The 15,068-nt window shown below is 37.6% G+C and overlaps 1 protein-coding gene across 1 annotated transcript; it reads left to right on the plus strand.

The window, feature by feature from the left end:
• The first annotated feature begins 238 nt into the window (after positions 1-238).
• On the plus strand, positions 239-14,477 carry LOC144447776 (polycystin-1-like protein 2). The gene is made up of 13 exons (XM_078137858.1): positions 239-323; positions 1,057-1,230; positions 2,224-2,315; positions 3,235-3,474; positions 4,291-4,384; positions 5,766-6,286; positions 6,610-6,843; positions 7,486-7,584; positions 8,198-8,382; positions 9,048-10,675; positions 10,940-11,430; positions 12,355-12,499; positions 13,039-14,477. The coding sequence occupies exons 1-13, from the start codon at positions 239-241 to the stop codon at positions 14,475-14,477; spliced, it is 5,427 nt and encodes a 1,808-aa protein (XP_077993984.1).
• The last annotated feature ends 591 nt before the right edge of the window (positions 14,478-15,068 follow it).

The raw sequence follows: 15,068 nt of genomic DNA on the forward strand, positions 1-15,068 counted from the left end.
TGTGTGTGTGTGTGTGTGTCTGTCTGTGTCTGTGTCAGTTGGGGTTATTTTATATATAATATATATAATATGGTATTGTTTATAATTGTTTATATTTGTAATGAGTGGTATATTGTTTACTTTTCAATTAAAGGCTAAATCAGTATGCACTGTTAACCCCCCCCCCCCCCCCCCCCCCCCCCATTACACTGAGATATTGTTTTTGATTCAGTTACAAGCAGGGATGGCTTATAACAATATGGCTAACATCTTGAAAAAGAAACAAAATGAAGAGGCATCAAATCCTGAAGATATTGAAGATGCTGCAAGATATCTACTAGCAGGTCAGATAGTAAAATTGGCCTACAAATAAAGCTTTTGTAACATGCTAAGATTTTTTGAATTTACAATTTTCAAGTTTTCTCAGGATCGTTTACAGATATGTGATGGCATTCATGACCAAAACTTTAAAAACATTGGCTACAATGGGGATATGTGACATTCTAAAAAAGTTATGTTGTTAATGGTATGTTTTGATGTTGCTCTGTCGCGTGCTGTGATGTTGCCCTACGTCGTCGAAACAAATGTCTGCTCGTACATTCTATGCATAACAAGTGGTCGTTCACAGTACAACCCCATATTTAGCTATGGCAAGTAACTAGCAATCAGAATAATCGGCAGCTACAACAAATGAACAGCAACATTCATAAGACTAGTGTTGCAAGCTTTATCAGTCTTTCCAAACTTTTTCAACTGTTTGATTGCATCAGTATTTCAGAAATAGTATTTTTGTCAGTGGTAACACAGCTCATTTTGAAAACCCAACTTTTTGTACAGTGTAATAAAATGAATACTGTAGCATGATTGGCACAGGCAATATTAATCATTCATTGTCTACCCTCGGCTAGTGGTCATGACCGTAATATTGATGATACCCTCACTTTTGGCTCGGGTGGGCAATAAGTCATGATATTGCCCTTGTTGTCAGGTGTTATTATATAACTATTGCCCAGTACAGAATAACTAAGTGTACTTGTAGGATTTTGTCTAACTTGCTTGACGTGATTTCTTCTATAGGAGTGTCCAATCTGATGAGAGTAGCATCAGATGATGCCAGTAGATTCTTTACTGAGTTAGAAAGCAACTCAGAAGCCTGGAGTGGTTTTATGTCAGACAGACATGCTGAAATGTTAGCCATGTTACCGATAGCTGTGCCATTAACGGCTACAGATGGTATCGTGCTCAAGTCAGGTAAATTAGTTTTTTAGTCTGTTATAACATGAAATGCATTGTCATTAGAGTCCATCCATGGGATGTCAGCCTACTCAGCAGGTAACTATCCAGGCAGTTTTTTGTTAAAGGGGAACACCACTCCAGGAAATAGAGACATTTTCATAAACTATGAGTCCTGGATAGTCATTTTATGATTTTACATCACCTACAATTACTTGCGATTTCAGAGAATCATCTAGTTGATCTTGTGCGGTTATAGTGTATCCTTGTTATGGGCTGTTGCATCATGGGAGTGAACAGAATAATGTATTCAATGGTTGCACACTGAATATTCATGAGTACAAAAATGACTAGTATACACTTCAGTCTAATACAGCTGTCATGAATATTCAGGGTGCATCGCAATGCCAAGTTACAAACACAGAATTGCTCAATGCAACACATTCAACTTGATTTTTTTCAAGTAGGAAGCCATGATAAAATTGTTTTACAAATTAAAAATACAAACTAAATATCCAATCCTCATCCATATGGCCACTCTAATTCTACCTAAAGGTCTATGCACATGAGAAGGCTTCTTCTTTTCAATAACTTGTAATAGCTTGTGAAGCGGTCGCATAGTGGCTCAAGGACTAGTACGCATGTGTGTCCTATATACTAAATTAAATGCGATTTTTTGGTGGTCTTACCCAATGATGCATTGCAGCGCAATGACTATTCATGTGCATTGTATATTATATATATACTATGTATATATATACATTGTATATTGTATATACTATGTATATATATACATTGTATGTTGTATATACTATGTATGTAATACATTGTATATTGTATATATACTATGTGCATTCTGCATGCGGAGGGCGCTATCTGCAATATCATCATGCAGAGGCAGCCGGTCACTGCGCGAGCTTATATGTTTTGGCCTAGTTATGATATTTCTGAGGTTTATGTACTGACTTGCTTTATTCTTTCTATTTGCTACATATTTTACCAATGTAATAGGAATACAAAACAATGAAACAGCTGAAAGTATTGATGTTGATGGCGAATCCTTTGGAGGTGATGAGGAAACACTACCTGCTGAACTAAGAGATGTAAGGCTATTTTTGATTTTCATAAATTCTATCTTATAAATACTTTTGTCAATATTAAATGGCAGACCTGTAGATTATTACATATAAACCAGAGATTACTCACGCTGGTAATAGCTATCGGTCATTTACTTCGAAATAGCGTGAAGTCCCTGTATGTACACGGAGTAACACACAGTGTGGTACTCAGCCTGTTCGTGACAGTTTGATATAAAAACAGTGCAATAAACACAAAGTTTGAACCATTTTCTCGCCATATGGTGTTGTTTTAATTATTTTCCATGCAACATATGGAAAACGATTATTGTAACACTTCTTTTATAGAATGCATAATAGATCGAGTCATGATGGTTGGCTGGCTTAGTTCAAGCCTTGTTACATACAGTCATTTATTTCTAAATTGCTAAACTCCCTGAGTATGACTTGAACCATAATTGTGCATATGTCAACTCAGCTGAATAATTGAGAACCTGGTAGAATAGAGATGGATGAACTCCAGTGTGTTTATAGAATGATACTCGGTGTGCCTTCTGATGATAGCCAAATTTTGTTGTTGTGAGTCAAAATGAGAAAAACTGTGATTTCTTGTGAGCCACCACATAGTAAGAGATAGGGGAACAAATTTTGGTGTACCACTAGAAATTGTGTGCTTCAATGGCGTATCAAGTCGGCTTAGAGGGCACACTGATGATACCGCAAGAGATTTCATATATCAAATATTTGACTCTATTTGTGGTAAATGAAAGAAATAAAGTCAGTGAGAGTTCATGGTTTCACTCGTTGTGACTTACATTCCAGATTCATAATATAACAATTGGGAGTCGAGTGAGTTCATAGTTTCACTTGTTTACTTACATTCCAGAGTCATAATATAACAATTGGGAGTCAAGTGAGTTCATGCTTTCACTTACTTATTTTCCAGAGTCGTAACATCACCCAACAAGTCTTCAAAGTTCTGGATGATATTTCCAGTATTATCCTTAGTCAGAAACTTCCAGGAGAATCGGCCGTGGAAATCAATACAGGAACAATTATCTTATTTCTTCATAGAGAACTCGTAGATTTAAAGTCGGCGAAATATTACCAAATAGATGATGGCACATGGTTTAAAATTCCACCCTCAGTTTTTGAATCACTCGGTGAAAGTGTCATTGACACACAGGTAATAAAATAATGTTTGCTGTAATTTTGTTTTTCAAATTTGGATGTGTTTTTAGATGGACCAAATGATAAAATATTCCATAGCTTGGTTATCAAAAAGACAAAAGATTGTGTATTTTGGCCACTAGGAGTGCTGTTTGTAAATACTGCTTGGACCACTGAAAAGTGGTTCTGATACAGGTGTAATGAGTACTATGGTCTCCTTTGAAAAAAATCATCATCTCCTCGTGTTTCACAGAAAAAGTTGGTTGCATTCTGAACTATTGTGCGAATTGATGTGTTTCAAAGACTTTTTAGAACTCAAAATTTGTTCTAATCAATTCTTTTGACTGCTTCTTGTACTGCCATGTGATTATAGCCCTCATCATTTTTAGCTCAACTGAACATAGGTTTCAGTCGTGCTTATGGCATGGTGCAGTGTCTGGCTGTGTGTGTGTGTGTGTGTGTGTGTGTGTGTGTGTGTGTGTGTGAACAACTTAAAGTCAAAAATCGCTGGATCGATTGCCATGATATTTGATGGGTATATTACCTTGGGTGTTTAGTTGGGAAATTGTACAAAACAAAATGAGCTTACCACTGATGCATGATGTGTGATGTATTTTTCCTCACGTAATGTACGTGTGTGTGTGTGTGTGTGTGTGTGTGTGTGTGTTTGTGTGTATGAGTGTGTGTGTATGTATGTAGGTAGGTAGGTGTGTGTGTGTGTGTATGTATTTAATATTATGTATGTAGGTATGTATGTAGGTAAGTATAATGTGTGTGTGTATGTATGTATGTATGTATGTATATACTAAAACCTTGTTTTCACTATTTGTAGATATACAGTACCCCTACTAATCCTTTCACATGGCATTCCAGTGGGTACCAAGTCAAGACATCAGTGATTGGACTTAGTATTAGAGACACTATGGGTAAGTCATGTTGTTACTTACAACCTAGCGGCTCAATGACTAGTACGCATGCGCGTCATATATACTATGCGAAAAAAATTGGTGGTTCTCCCAGGGATGCATTGCGGTGCAGTGACTATGCATGCGCCTTCCATATACTACGTGCATTCTCCACGCGCTACTGTATCATCATATAGCATAGGCGACATAACATCACCATGCATAGCAATATTGTAACAGTAGGCCTGTTGGCACGATTATCGTAACATTGTAACGAGTATCGAGGCATCACTGTACCTCAAGGAGAAATTGTTACACTATTTGGAAGTTTGATGCACGGCGGTACGCGATACGGACCACTGATGACATAGCGCAGTTTAATTTCCGGGTTGTGGAAGTGTGGTTTTGACATTTATATTGTCGATAATTGATTTTTTTACATGTTCTAAAAAGAATAACTACTTTCCTATGTTTGTTGGTACAGTAACATTCCTAAATCATCGAGTTGAATTGAGAAATCATGATGTTTGGCAACATGTCAACAAAACATTTGTCCAAAGACCAACGTACAAATGTACATTGGTGGAGGGTCTATGATAAGTTGGCTGATTGAAAATGAACAATATTAGTCTAATGGCTATGATGGTTTTTGAAACCAACAACTGCATAGAGTGTTGACTTTCTTTACTTCTTCTTGTCCATGTCAGAGAATTAGATGTCATTCAATGAAATAAATTTTGATGGTCAACACCCCTGAAAAATGACCCAAATCAAGTGTATCAACCCTGGCCCAGGCAGCCGATCACAAATGAATCTACCCTGTGCGAGCTTATGGGCTTTGCCTAGTTATGATATTATCAAAATTGAAAAGACTACGGTAGTAGATAGGAAAATATATAGTCCATTTCATGTTATTGTTAGTGTTAACTGGCTCTGTTTGATACTGCTATGCAGAAACCACACATCGACTATAAAGGTACATTTTGAGATAGCAAAACTGAGTGAATGCATTTTGTTGTGACATTTTGTCTAAATAAGTGAAATAATGTGACACCATGTACACATGAAATGCAGACATCAAAACATTATCACTCATGTGTCTGCATCTAGTTATAATACGTTTAAATAGTTATTTCATTTACACAAAATACAGAAAGAAATTGCAATCGTGCTATCTCATATGAATACAATGTGCAGTTTGTTATTGGTTTCTGCATGGCTGTAATCAAACAGAGTCAGTAAACCCCATCATCAAACGGATGGTAGTTACTGTAACATGCATTCAATACCAAATTCCTGAAAACTCAAGAAAACCATAATTTTGAACTCTTTTTTTTTTTCGCAATAATTTCTTATTTCTAGAGCTTGTATCTTAAATTTTCATGACACGTTTTTTGTGTAGGTGATGAGCTGAGACTTGTGAGTCTTGACGATGACATTGAGATGTTCATACCCAGAAATGAAGATGGTACCTTAGACATGGAAACCCTGACGACCCTACCAGATGATCCAAACATTATGATTCAGTTTAACTTAAGTGAATCCTACAGCTCCATTCATATACAAATCCATCCATCTAACAAGAGAGTACTGATGGAAGCATTCCTACGGTTTGGATTTCCACCAGACGATGATCAGTACGATCTGAGAATGCTTCTACCATTTGAAGAAGATCAGTTATCTACATCTAGTTACAATGAGACTTATACGGCCACAGCTGATCCGAACGTTTGGTTTATTGAGGAGCATGTCCTCTATGCTGTAGGCACCTACTATCTCAGTGTCAAGGCCCTGGACAGACATGGAGAACCGGTGAACAGAACTGAAGAGGGCTCTGGTGTCGACTTTGATGTGAAGATTTATACTGCTCGTTGCTTGTACTGGGCTGATGCTTATGAACAATGGCTTCCAAGTGGCTGCAAGGTTAGGAATATTTGAAATTTAAGTCAACATCTCTCCCCTCTGTATTGTATTCCATCTTAATGCATGGATTTCAGTTTTTGTTATTCACCCTTGTTCGTATTTAAGGATGACTTATTTGAGACACAAAAGGTATATTGTACATGTACTGTACTGTACTGTACTGTACTGTACTACACTGTACTGTACTGTACTGTACTGTACTACACTGTACTGTGCTGTACTGTACTGTACTGTACTGTATTGTACTGTACTGTACTGTACTGACTGACTATGTATTGTACTATTTTGTTGATATACATTTTGTGAAATTGTTTATTTTACAGGTTGGACCTCTGACTACAACAGCCCATACTCACTGTAAATGTAATCATTTGACTGCCTTTGGTGGTAATTTTCATGTTCCAGTTAATGATGTGGTGGCATTTGACTATGAGATCTTACACAATGCATTTGAAGACAACGTAATATTACCAATAGTAGTTTGTGTTATAGTAGCACTATATATAGTGACTGCTATCATTGCTGTCAAAGCAGACCACAAATATCAACAACAACAGGTAGGCATACAGCTAAAACAGGTAGTGTTTGCCAAAAGATTATAATTATAATGATTTAACATGTACGTTTATGATCAATGTCACTCGATTTGCAAGGTTAAGTTGTTGAGATTTTAATTACTTGATAGATAGGAACACTTTTACAACTGAACAAACTCAGCATGGTTGAGGAAAGTCTTAAAAGGTGAATCAATGTAAACAATTTAAAAGCTCTCACCATCCTGCTGTGTTCAGCAATAAAAGTGCTCTTGTCTAGCAAGGCTACAAGATTGACATTGATTATTAAATGTATATGTTACATATTAAGTATGCTGTGAGTTCTACTGTAGGTATTCAGGGGTATTTGCATTTGTGCTTGCAGTGTTTTTCTGCTACACTTTCACTTGCTATGCTTGTGAAAGAACAATAACAGAGAACCCTAGGCCTGGAAGCGATCGTGCGACTACCCAAGCAGCATTTGCACTCACAAGTTATAGGGTTCTGTCATAATCATATTTTCCTTTTAATTCTTTTTCTTATAGGGGATATTTGTTTGTACACAACTAAGTACAAGTTCGTCTTCTTTCTAAGGGGTATTTGTTTGTACACAACCAAGTACAAGCTGGGAGAAAGTGGATTAACTATTCTCATCTTTTATTTCAGCAGTTAACAGGACAGAGGGAAAACCCCCCACTCTCTGATTACCAGTATACAATAACTATGTTCACTGGTATGCATGTCAGAGCTGGAACAACTGCACAGGTAACTCATGGCAATATATTCACTGTTGAAGTTTAGTGATGTACCTTAACCATGCAGCTGATAACAATTTGCTATGTATAACAGCAGAAATTTATTCAGGATTTTTGTATTTGTTGAAAATTTTAATAGGTTTATATTGTGAAGAATTAGTGTGCATTTTACTGGTCCAGGATAATTCAGACTCAGGAATATATAATATTTTCTGGTAAATGGGTTTAGTGCAAAACTTAACAGCTACCACACAATTTACAACCAGGAGTGTTTTCCCTCCGAAATGAATTAAGACTATTACAATGGGTTCCGTCAGTCCATGTATCGAACCATACCAAATACATCATTTCTCTGTCATGCATGCAGTATCTGATTAGAATCAAACCTGGCACAAATATGAGATATGTGGGACATATATACACAGCACTTTGTTTTGCAAAATATATAAATTTGCCGAACGGTACCCATATTTGTAGTAAAAAATTAATAGGTACTGCATAACTCAAAAACTGTAATACAGAGTAAACCATTCACTCCCTGATAGATTGTATGATTGATGTGTGACTGATAAATGGATCTTTGAGTGGCATAGCTTTGACTTTAAATCTGTATTCTATGGTAGGTGTCTGTCCAGCTGATTGGATCGAGAGCTAAGAGTAATGCTTTCACTCTTTCGGATAGTAGTTTAAGTGGAGATGTGTTCCAGAGTGGTTCTGTTGACACATTTCAAATCACTACCAGTACCAGGCTTGGTCAGCTACTCTCTGTCCGTATATGGCATGATGGTAATGGATTCAGTCCTAGTTGGTAAGTCTGGTTTATATTCTTGGTGTTTGTAAGTCTGGTCTATATTCTTGGTGTTTGTAAGTCTGGTCTATATTCTTGGTGTTTGTAAGTCTGGTTTATATTCTTGGTGTTGGTAAGTCTGGTCTATATTCTTGGTGTTGGTAAGTCTGGTCTATATTCTTGGTGTTTGTAAGTCTGGTTTATATTCTTGGTGTTGGTAAGTCTGGTCTATATTCTTGGTGTTGGTAAGTCTGGTCTATATTCTTGGTGTTTGTAAGTCTGGTCTATATTCTTGGTGTTTGTAAGTCTGGTTTATATTCTTGGTGTTGGTAAGTCTGGTCTATATTCTTGGTGTTTGTAAGTCTGGTTTATATTCTTGGTGTTGGTAAATCTGGTCTATATTCTTGGTGTTTGTAAGTCTGGTTTATATTCATGTTGTTGGTAAGTCTGGTCTATATTCTTGGTGTTAGTAAGTCTGGTCTATATACCTGGTGTTGGTAAGTCTGGCCAGTGATGGTAAGTCGGGTCTATCTCTTGGTGTTGGTAAGTCTGGTTTTTGTAAGTATGGTGTTGGTAAGTCTGGTCCTTCTCTTAGTGTTTGTATAAGTCTTATCTATCTCTTAAAACTTTAAAATGCTTTGTTGATTTGTTTATTTTTTGCTTATTTGTTTGTTTGTTAACTGTAGGCTTTTGAGCAGAGTTATGGTGGAGGACAGCCAATCTAATCAGTCATGGTATTTCCTATGTAACCAATGGCAACATGAAGAATACAACCCTAAAATATACAAGGCTCTTGATTTTGAAGAAATCCTGCTCAACAAGCACCTATTTGCTGTTGAGTCCAACTGTGACGTTTATAGGAAGCATCTTACAGCAATTAAACTGTTTAGAAGACGGTGCTCTGATAAAATTACGTACTTAGAGCGTGTGACGTGTCTGTTTGCATTCATTTTCACTGTTATGCTAATACTGTCATTTTTGCTGTACGGACCAGTAGGTGATCCCTCACAACAACAAACTGACAACAAGTATGCAATCACAGCAGACGCATTCATTAAAGGGATTCTGGGAGGAATTATTTCCATGCCAGTGCATGTTATGTTATTGTTCCTTTTCCAAAATGCCAATAATATCCACGTTTTGAAGAAGTTTTTACTGAAGAAAAAACAACAAAGAGAAAAGAAGTATCTGGAAGAAGTCAACATCAAAGGAAAAGGAGCACCTGTTGCAATAAATGTGTTGACTAGTTCCCAAGAAGATACCGCTCTGTCTCCAGATGAAGAAGATTTGCAGAAAGAAAGTTTTGTGAGTGGTGATTTTGCTGATGCGCAATCGGAAGCAATTACACTACAGATACCCAGTCAGGATGGGAAGTCAGTCACTCATGATGGACGTGAGCACCATCATAAACATCGCAGAGCTTCAGTTGCAAGTACCCTGAGTAGCGATGATGGTTCTGTTCACAGACACCATGGTAAGAGGCAAAGCGAGCATCGATTGAAGGAAAGCCACAAGATTGGCACTCGTCCTAAAAGTGATGAAGAAGCACTCCGAAATAAAGGAAAGAGAAGTCCAACTTTGAAAGTACCGGGTGTTGAAATTGAAGAGTCGTCATCCAGACATAGAACCAGATCACATAGTAAACACAGACATCATGGTAGAGAAGATGATATGCATAGATCTTCATCTCGGCACCGTGGTCACAGAAAGGACAGATCTCACTCCCATCACAGGTCTACATCTCACCACAGGTCACATAGCCATCACAGGAAACATAAAGATGAAGCTGAGGAAGATAGTCATAGGAAAAGTAGGAAAGATCTTCACGAAGAAGGTCGGCGGCATCACCACCATCGACGACGAAAGAGTCATCATAGCGACAATAACAGAGCTGCGTCTCATCATCGTAGACATCACGACAGAGATGAAAGCTCCGGGCATGATAGAACATCTAAAGAAAGGAAGCAGTCCCTTCAGGTTTCAGGTATGGAGGCTAAACATACGTCATCAAGATATCATTCAAGAAGTCGCAGCTCCCACAGTCGGTCAGGAAGTTCTAGTCATCATTCTCGACATCATCATCGTAGAGGTCGTGACAGCAGACACCGAGGTCATTCACGACGTCACTCTCATATAGAGAGTGATGAAAGTTATAGTGATGATGAAAGCCGAAGAAAACGTCATCATCATCATCATCGAGGTCGTCGTCATCATCACTCCAGTAGACATAGGTACAGTAGTCATGACGAGAGTGATGATGGACGAAGAAAACATTCTAAGACACGTCATGGAAGACACAGGAGTCATTCTCATGGTCACCACCACCACCACAATCATCATCGACACCACCACCACCACCGACGACATAGATCACGACATCATCACCATGATAAAGATTCCAAGAAAACAAAGAAGATAGACAAGATACTGCAAAGACAGTGGCCAAGAGGAAAATCAGGTCCATCATTTCTGATGCGACTATCTGCAATCGTGTCTTTAGCTTCACAAGGATGGCTTCTACCATGGTGGTTTAGAGGTATAGCATGGATTATATCAACTCTTATCATATTAATTGCAGTTTTCCTCAGTGTCTGGTTCGGACTCCACTATGGCAAGTCATTAACACTTAGTTGGATCATTTCTGTAGTTGTGGCAGTACTACAACTCTTGTTCATCACTGAGCCTTTGGCAACACTCTTCATCATAATTTTCTCAGTTGTGTTGACCAAACGTAAAAGTCTGAGAGCCGAGTCACTGATATTTGAGTCTGAATACCATCAGCTGCAGTCCAAGGATAAGTCTGCTACTGGGTATCATATGAACCTGGGTTCTCAACCTGACATTAAAGCTAAGTTTCTGAGAAGTAGATGTCTCATACAGAAACACAGTAAGATGAGGAAGTACATTAAAGTGACGTCCCAATGGGCAACGATTGGACTGTTCTTTCTATTGGTAATGATGATTACATATGGCCAGAAGGAACCTTCAGCTTACTACTTGCGTCAGTCTCTCTACCACTCCATGGTGAATGGAACATCTATGGGATATCAAGCACAGTCCTTTGAAAAGGCAAGTATCTTTTATTGAAATCGGTTGTTTATATTTACCAAGAATACATAACGTGGTGTCTGGGAAATGAACAGCACTTTTTCTCAGCACTACATACATACAATAATTTCTATAACTTCTTAATATTTAGTGTCAAATTAAACTTTTCTTCCGAACACAAAGTTGAAAATTTTTACTGTACACTTACGACTTTGGTCAACAGATTGACAAAGTTCAGAACACAATGACCGTACAGACATGCAAGTCTGATAAGAGTTCATAGATGCCTAGAAAAGTGTATTGCCCGTCGTCTCTGTTCAGTGATGGTTTAATTGCCTGGATATATATGACTTCCTTCACTCCCGTTCAGAGTTCCTCCTTAATATTTAGTAATCCCTGGAACTGGAACTGCCTTTACTTTTAGAAACAAGTGAGAATACTTGCTCAGCTAATGCTGTTCAGCACAAACTGACTTCAATTTCCAAAATCACCACAAGTACTTGTATTTCTGTGTTTATCCAACAAGGATTATCAACACACTGATGTAATGGTAGTCTGTTTGATGTAGCTTGTTGGGGCTTGAACTTGAAGGTGGAAAGACATGAACATCTAGCAAATTTAGTACATTATACTTTATACATATATAGGGTTTCCTAACACTGCTACTGGAGTGTACTCATAAAAATACAAACTTTACAAAATAAAACCAATCCTAATGTCATATATAGGTAATGTTTTGTTCCAAAAAACACACAAACTGAAAAATTTAGACCTGAAATTCTTGACTGATGAGAATTACAGAGACATTTTCTGTTGTAATATTGATGAATATTACCTAATTATGATAATATATTGATGAAGCTATCATATCACAATATTTCTAAACAAGGTAGGATTCTGTGTGTCAATTAATTTAATGTAATATTTTGTACTGAATGTGCATAGGTCAACACAGCTAGTGCGTATTGGAGATGGACTGAGTCTGTTTTATTACCAGCCTTGTATTCAGTAGACTCAGAAGATACTAATGATATGCCAGTACTTATGACAAGTCCACGATTACGACAACTAAGAATAAATGCCTCTGAGGGTAAGATAATGTAACTATTAGTATTACATTATGTACGCTAGTCTCAGTTTCCCAGACTCTCATTGTTGGGGCTAAACCTACCTAGCAAGAGTCTTGGGGCATTACGTTGTTGCCTATTGTGTATAAGGAGCAACATAGCCATTGTCGGGATCTGCAAGTTGCTTATATGATAAAAATGATTCCGAATTTTCATTTTCATTATCTCTGTATGTATTTAACAGAAATTATGGTATAAACATTTTGTAAACCATCCTTGTTAGGAGGTTATAAACCAAAATTCGTCTAACTGATAAATCGAACTTCAATTATAGTTTATGTACAACATGTAATTCTTGGTAAATTAACAATTTTGAAGGAATACATTGTTCGTTATTTGATCGAAAAGATGAATACTCCAGTGCCAGCTAGTACAATTTTAAATATCACTGAAAATATGTTGTATTCTGCTTGTTTTAGATTCATAGCATTATCAACTACTAAATTTATTACTATGTATACTGCATTGGCCATATTTTTCTTTACATTCTATCATGTTACAGGTGACTGTGAACCAGAGACATACAATGAAGTCAAAACAATGATTTGTTACTCGGGTTATTCAGAGGAGTTGGAAGATACCACTCAATATTTATGGGGGTGGCAGGTAATGCCCGAGTACTATAGTTTGGACCAAACCAAAGGCTACCGATACTATACAGGTGCATCCCTCGGTATAGATGGTGAGTACACTGGACTGTTTGCTGAGTACAGTGGTGGAGGTTACGTAGCTGACCTGACTAAGTCTTATCACGATGCTTTGATTCTGGTACGGGATCTCCAAGAAGCTGCGTGGATTGATACCTATACTAGAGCTGTGTTTATGGAATGTGCACTCTTCAGTGTACAGACCAGACTAGTATATGTTGTTACTCTATTAGCTGAGATGGCGCCAAGTGGTGATTTGGTTACGTCGGTGACATTGAAGCCATTGCGGTTGTACTTGGAGAAAGGTACAAGTAGCAGCAGTGAAATGATACTCGTTTGTACCTTCACCTTTCTGGTTCTGGTTCTGGTGTACTTAGAATCAAGAATTCTGTTTAAGGAGGGTCACACCTATTTCTTAACTTTCACCCACGCAGTAGACATACTGAGTATTATCGTAGCACTTGTGGCAATTGGAGTGTATTTCATCCACAGTATGACACTTTCAGCATTATTGTCTCAATCATATGATTTCTTTGCACTTCGAAATGTGGCACAAATGCAGGAAAATTATCATGTTGCCCTTGCTATTTTGGTATTCTGTGCATCACTGAAACTACTCAATGCACTGACACCTGTAAAGTACATGTCACTACTTCTGTCAGTCTGGAAAACAACCATGAAACAGATCATGAAATCGATACCAATGGTTTTGTTTGTTTTCGTCAATTTTCTCCACGTTGGGTTTCTGCTCTATAGTGGCCAGTATATAGAATTTCACAGTGTAAGCTCAACAGTTCAAACTCTACTGTTTTACCCACTAAGTGGTTCACGGCAGATCAACCCTCAAGAAATGTCCTATGCATTGTCATGTTTCTTCATTTCATACTTAATCGTTCTTGGACTCATGATCGCACTAGTTTTCTACGCTGTAACTCTTCATACATTCAGATCAGCCAAACTACTGCACATGTTGAGAGATTTCACAGAATCGGGGAAAATTTCTGCCACTTTGAAAAAGTACATTAAGAAATTGTACTGGAGAGGAAGAGTTGAGAGGCTGAGACGAAGAATGGAGAAACAAGCAAGAAAGATGAGGCAGAGACGAAATCGTCTGATTATGCCCTCATCACGACCAGCATTGCAAAGACTAGAAGACCATGTAGATAGAATGCTGAGACAAACCGTTCAAGAAAATAGACTACTCTTTGAAGACAAAGTTGCTTTGAAAGAGGAGATTGAAAGGCAGCTATTTCAAGAAATCTCAGATGAAGAAGACTCGTTACTATCAATATAAGCTTTGTAATTTCACCAGTGACAGTGCTGAATCAGTATCCTGCAGGTGTGACCAAGAACATTTTATATATACAAAAGTCATGTACTGCCCATTTCATATTAGTGTTCTCTGGCTCTGTTTGATACAACCGCACAGAAATCAATAACAAACTGCACATGCTACGCTTTGAGATAGTAAGATGAAAAGAATATATTTTCTTGAGACATTTTGTTGAAATGCAGACACAGATAGAGACATCAAAACATTGATGCCTGCATTTCTGTGTCTGTATGTACATTGTAGTTACAGTACGTTTATATGGTTAATTTCATCTAGACAAAATGTAGCAAGAAATTGCCATCTTGCTAATTTGAAATGTAGAATGTGCAGTTTCTCATTGGTTTTTGCATGTTTGCATCAAACAGAGCCAGTGAACACTAACATGAAATGGGCTCTAGTTAGGCTCATTGTAATGGACAATAAACCATCTTGCAGTCATTTTTTGATAAGTGTCACTAAAGGACCCAAGATGAGGAAAAAATGAGAGCTAAAATCACATGGCAGGACATGAAACTGTCAACAGAACGTGGCTATATTAACAATTCTCAGGTT

The sequence above is a fragment of the Glandiceps talaboti genome, chromosome 16 (assembly GCF_964340395.1).
Source record: "Glandiceps talaboti chromosome 16, keGlaTala1.1, whole genome shotgun sequence".
NCBI classification, from domain to species: domain Eukaryota; kingdom Metazoa; phylum Hemichordata; class Enteropneusta; family Spengelidae; genus Glandiceps; species Glandiceps talaboti.

Bases quoted from the DNA above. Each gene is read 5' to 3' on its own strand.
- LOC144447776 (XM_078137858.1), top strand. From the start codon at position 239: ATGGCTAACATCTTGAAAAAGAAACAAAATGAAGAGGCATCAAATCCT. The intron at 2,316-3,234 runs GTAAGGCTATTT...CTTATTTTCCAG, and splicing joins TACCTGCTGAACTAAGAGAT to AGTCGTAACATCACCCAACA. The intron at 6,844-7,485 runs GTAGGCATACAG...CTTTTATTTCAG, and splicing joins ACAAATATCAACAACAACAG to CAGTTAACAGGACAGAGGGA.